The sequence below is a fragment of the Rhincodon typus genome, chromosome 11 (assembly GCF_021869965.1).
Source record: "Rhincodon typus isolate 14 chromosome 11, sRhiTyp1.1, whole genome shotgun sequence".
Lineage (NCBI taxonomy): Eukaryota > Metazoa > Chordata > Chondrichthyes > Orectolobiformes > Rhincodontidae > Rhincodon > Rhincodon typus.
In genome coordinates, this window is record NC_063342.1 from 74,422,316 (window position 1) to 74,428,189 (window position 5,874).

General features: G+C 38.2%; 1 protein-coding gene and 1 long non-coding RNA gene across 2 annotated transcripts in view; one reads left to right on the forward strand and one right to left on the reverse strand.

The window, feature by feature from the left end:
- Nucleotides 1-5,874, reverse strand: part of zrsr2 (zinc finger (CCCH type), RNA-binding motif and serine/arginine rich 2) — a 33,123-nt gene that overhangs the window by 21,184 nt on the left and 6,065 nt on the right. Inside the window, exons 5-6 of the mRNA XM_048603198.1 lie at nt 5,433-5,519; nt 3,204-3,242 (exon numbers count right to left, since the gene is read on the reverse strand). Of these exons, the coding sequence (XP_048459155.1) occupies nt 3,204-3,242; nt 5,433-5,519 (126 nt within the window). The remainder of the gene's footprint in view (nt 1-3,203; nt 3,243-5,432; nt 5,520-5,874) is intronic.
- LOC125484439 overlaps nt 3,474-5,874 on the forward strand; it is a 19,491-nt gene continuing 17,090 nt past the window's right edge. Inside the window, exons 1-2 of the long non-coding RNA XR_007263272.1 lie at nt 3,474-3,723; nt 4,191-4,345. This is a non-coding gene — a long non-coding RNA (uncharacterized LOC125484439). The remainder of the gene's footprint in view (nt 3,724-4,190; nt 4,346-5,874) is intronic.

The window sequence follows — 5,874 nt, forward strand, 5'->3', positions numbered from 1 at the left end:
GGAGAAACTTAGCAGGTCTGGCAGCAACTGTTGAGAGAAGGACAATTCTGCCAGACCTGCTAAGTTTCTCCACAACTTCTGGTTTTGTTTCAGATTTCCAGTTTCTGCATTTCTTTGTTTTATTCATCTGTTATCCGTCCTGCTTGCTTCCCAGAACATTTAACTATAACTCAGCAGGTCTGGCAGAACGGTCCTTCTCTCAACAGTCGCTGCCAGATCTGCTGAGTTTCTCCACAATTTGTGTGCGTGTGAGATAGAGATTAAGGTTGGTTTGTTTAAAGGTGGGCAAGGGGAGAACGGAACATTGAATTGTGTATTTTACTGGTCAATGGCGTATTTTTGACAAATAGCAATCTCCAATTCCAAGCGCAATTACCACCTATTTGATCTTGATCATCAAAGTAATGGAGAGGATCATCAACAATGCTATTAAGCAGCAGTTGCACAAGCAATAATCTGCTCCCTGACACTCATGCTCAGCTTTGGATCCCCCTGGGCAATTGATTCCAGATCCCATTACAGCTTTGGTCCAAACACAGACAGAAGAAGTGTATTTCAGAGGCAAGAGGAATTGCACTCTTACAGCGTGGCAGCATTTGACCAAGTAAAAGGAACCCAGTAAAACTGAAGTCAAAAGAAATCAGAGAAAAGAAAGATTTGTACACACTGCATCTTTTAAAGTTTACCAAAGCGCTTTACAACCAATTAATATGCATCACAAATGCGAAAGCCAAATTGCACACAGCATGATCCTACAAATCGTGAAGACACAGATGGCCAGATAATCTGAGGAATTAGGAAGGCTGTGAGGAAGGGTCACCGGACCCGAAACGTTAACTCTGTTTTCTCCTCCACAGGTGCTGCCAGACCTGCTGAGCTTTTCCAGCAACTTTGTTTTTGGCCAGATAATCTCTTTTTTAATGATATTAATTAATGATGTTGGTAACACCAGAACAAAGGAGCATGCACCTGCTCTTTAAAAATGTACTAAGGAATCATTTACAACACTTGTCAGGAAAGACAATTCCTTCATTAAATGTCTCATGCAAAAAGCAGCACCTTCAACAGTGCAGCACTCCCTCAGTTCTTCACTGACGTTGTAGCCCACGTTTTGTTCTCTAGTCGCTGGAGTGGAAATTGGGCCCATGATGATCTATCTTAGAGGTAAAGTTCTACCACTGAGTTATGCAACTAATTAGTGACCTGAAGAGCTCTTGGAAATTATAAAGGGGTTTGATAACAAATGTAGAGAAGATAGTTTCATTGCAAAGGAGACCAAAATCAGGGGTTACAAACACAAGACAGTCACAAAATAAATTCACTAAAATACACGAAAAGGCAGGTTGTGAAAGGGATACAAATAATTTACAGAGATGTATTGATAGGTTAAGTGGGAAAAATGTGGGCAAATAGTGTATAATGTGGGGAAAATATGAAGTTATTCATTTTGGAACGGAGAACAAAAGAACAGAATATTATTTAAATGGAGAAAAACTGCAGAAAGCTGCAACACAGAGGGACTTGCAGGTACTTCTGTACGAAACATGAAAAGTTAGCACGTATGCTCAGCAGGTAATCCAGAAAGCTAATGGTATGCAAAGGGGTTTCAAGTATAAGAGTAGGGAATTTTTACTGCAATTGCACAACGTGCTGGTGAGAGCACAAATGAGAGTAGTTTTGGTCTCCTTATTCAAGGAAAGGTATCATTTCATTAAAGGCAGTTCAGAGAAGGGTCATGAGGATGATCCCTGAAATGAAGGGATTGTCTAATGGGCAAAGGCTAAACAGATTGGGACTCTACCCACTGGTGTTTAGAAGAATGAGAGGTGATCTCATTGAAATACACAGGAATCTTAAGGGGTGTGACAGGGTAAATGCTGAGAGGATGTTTCCCCTCATGAGAGTGTCTAGGACCAGAGGGCATAGTCTCAGAATAAAGGGGCACCAATTTAAGACTGAGATGAGGAGAAATTTCTTCTCTTAGAGGGTTGAATGTCATTGGAACTCCTTGCTACAGAGAGCCATGGGGCAGAGTCCTTCTGTATATTTAAGGCTGAGATAGATTTTTGATCAGTCGGGAAATCAAGAGAGGAGCGGAAAGTGGACGTGAAGAATGCCACATCAGCCATGGTCCTATTGAATAACGGAGCAGGCTAAAGAGGCTGAATGGTCTACTCCCATTCCTATTTCCCATGGTTTTATGGTCAATAGCAAATTTCAGTAAAAAGTCTTTACCCAGCGTGGTGTGATGTGGTGGCACAAACACAACAGTGGGTGACGACAACAACAATTTACAATTACACAGTACTTCGGATTTGTTTGGTCAACAAAAAACAGAAGCCAAACCGAAGAGGCAGGAAACTTCATGAGAAAGTTCTAGGATTAGAGGTTAGCGATAAGAAGGAGCCAAGGCCATGAAAAGATGGTGACAATTTTAAGTTAATAGCATCGGGGACTAGAAGTTGAAATACACCAATGAGGGCAGAGATGGTAACAAGTAGGACTTGGTGTAAATCAGGATGTGGGCACTGGATTTCTCTACCAAACTCTCATCTTTCCCATTAAGAACTTGCATAGGGACCATAGGCATAGACGTTCCCCAAAGTTAAAGTAAAAATTAAGTTTGTTTGGATTCTAAGTTGCTTTAAATCACATTATTCCTCATTATGGAAGAATTATTATTAAAGAATTAAACATAGTCAGTAAAGCTAACATTCTTCCAAACAAACATCTGTGGATGCCTGTAGACTTCTCTAAACTAACTCCAAACCCTCACTTGTACTTTTTTCAATTGACAAGGGTATCAGCGATAGACAGGAAAGTGGAGTTGAGGCCACAATCAGATTAACCACGATCTTACAAAACAGTAAGCAAAAATCAAGTGCACCAAGTGGCTTACATCTGTTCCTAATTCATACACTGATGTGGATGTCATACAATATTCTTCTAGGAAGAGAGGACAAATCAAATGGTCAGTCTTATGAATCCACTTCTTGTTAATAGATAACAAGATCTGTTGGGTTCTCCTCCCTCCCTATTGCACAGTAGTTAGAGCTCACTAGAATTAGAGCACGTCTTGGCACTTTGCTGAGCAGACAGCATTATGTTTATTTAGCTGAGAACAAAGTTTAATGAAATATTTTCCATTAAGCCTAACACAATTTAATTTGTATTATTCAAAAGATTCAAAGAACATACAATACCTGATTTTCCGCCTGATCCAGCATTTTCTGAACAGCTTCCTACAAATGGTGTAAACATAGGACTGGTAAAAAAAAATTTGCAGTACATATCTGGTACACATCTGATTCTACTTGTTAAGAATGAGTGTTTTAGAAAGTGGATTCATCACAGGAATTTAATAGTTTTAATACATTATTCAAATGCAGTTAAATTCAAAAGCAAATATCTTGTTCTGTCGTGAAAAATGTGAAATAGACGAGGGTACATTATTAACCAGAAAAATATTATAATTCAGCCTTCATAGTGGAAAGTATTTTATGATTACTGCAAATCAAAATACTGCTGATTCACTTCCCTGTGCTCCCAACACTTCCCAACATTCAGCAATATATTAACTGTCAGTTAACCCAAAACCAAGGCAATAATTATTAACTTTTTAAATTACAAATTCTGTATAGCCACATCAGTGTTAGCACCTGGAACATGACTAGCTCAGTCCCTATATGCTGGATATCTAAGACGTGCAGATAAATTTACAAGGTAGCTGAATATATAGAACGGTCGGATCTTCGGTTTACACAGTGGCTTTCAAAACTGTTTGCGAGACTGGCATGAAAGGACTTGAAAAATTATTCAGTTAAATATTTTGGGAGGTTTAATAGCAAGAGGCTATGAGACAAAGCTGAATTTACTAGTAAATCTTTATGTCTTACACAGCATGAAGGGATATCAAATTACAAGACTCATAATTCAAATTATGTTTGCAAACAATTATGAAAAAGATACATCTTGATGTATTAGTCAGTAAGGTCGAGCGGTGGGAACTCTTTCGTGCAGGGCTGTTAAGGAATATCACTTGTATAGGTCCAGATAATTTTCATGAACACATTAAATTCTGTTACAATACAAGGCATCAGAACAATAAGAATGAATTCAAAGTAAGTCCTTTCTAAGTCCTCAGGTTTGTGAGGTTAACTGCTAGCTGAATTCTGTTTGTCTAAGTTTAGGTTAACTTAAGCTGGACAACCTTCCCGAGTATCATTATTGGCTTGATAGTAACTTTCAACATACACTCAAATATACTACAGAGTTGTGCCCAAGCAAAACATTCAACAGACTTTCTTCCTGCAATCAAGCCATACTGTCTGAGCAAAACTTCAAGGTAAGGCATTTCAACTTACCATACTTAAGTTTTAAAAAGCAAATTTTAACTGATTAAGAGTTCAAACTTGCTCCCAGAAGATTATCAATTACCCAGTTTGAGAAAAACAAACGAGCTATTCAGTGAGGCAACACCAATTCAACAGATTTCATTATGCTTTATTCTGAATAGGCGACTTGATTTAAAATTTGAACATCGTGAACCAATAATAGAGAAACTTCTTTTGTAATAATCTATATATTGCTTTATTACATCTGAAGCTGATGCCCAAATCGATAAATAAAACAAATTTAAAAAAAAAGTCACTCCATGGGCTTCAACCCAATATGCAAGTACCTAGCTCGCTTTGATCGAGAACCATTGCTGATTTAACTCAGTTTTACCATTGCTGCCTATGAAGTGATCAAGTTTAACTTTTTGGCTAGCTGCAAATTCCTTTAGTATGGTTTAATATTGAATGTGTTCTAACAGTTAACTACACCAACAGGTCTTTGTGGAATCACAATATGGTATCATTCCAAAAATATGGCAATTAGGACATGGATCTTAGTAAAGGGGACACTGGTCAAGAATTGAAATCTTCTTAAAGCAAGATACTGAAGATTAAAATGATTGGGAGCCAAGTACACTAACATGGCTTTTAACTTCTCTCAACTCTATCCAAATTAAGTTTAGGTGGATAGCAAGTTGCCACATGTCTCCAAACTTATGACACAAAACTACTCCAAGTCTGACAATCTCACTCAGATAAGGCTTAAGATGAGAGATGAAAAACTGACACACAGACTGTTGCATGACTTTGCAGATTCACTCTGCTTATATATGTGTTATGTGTTATAACTGACCAGCAAGTACTTTAATGCTGACTTTGGATGCCTGCAATAGAGAGCATTCCATTCCGAGGACACAACTTGATAAATAAAGAGGAAAATGATATCAAGTCTTTTGTATTTAACACCATTATTCTTTCAGGCTAAGTTCTCCACAAACAACTGTCCTACTTCAAGCAAAAATACAGAATTAAGATATGAAATGCTTTTTAAAGAGGATATATGTTGTGAATTTATCCTCCTAGAGCTGGAATCACCTCTCGTTCTCTCCGTTCCTGCTGTTTGTGTTCCACTTGCTCTTTTTCCTTCATCTGCTGCTGTTCCCATTCTTCTCGTATTCTTCTCTGGGAACACAAAAGAAACACAATCACATTGCAGTCAACACTCATTTCACGGTCCTATTTTAACATCAGAATACCTCTTATTTAAGGATGATCTCACTTTTCAGATTTTAGTTCTGATGTTAAAATCCAAGAGTTTTCAGCATAACTGGAGGTTGTCCCAAACATGGTCTACAATGAAATAAACAACTTCTGAAATATTGGCATCATTTGTGCTCAATTCAAACCATCTACAAAGCTATCAACACCTTGGAACTAACATTCCAAAGGGAGGAAAGAGTGGAGTCAGAGCCCAACTGCAAAGCCTTCCTGCTCCTATGATGCTGCTTGGTAGCCTTCCCGCTCCTATGATGCTGCT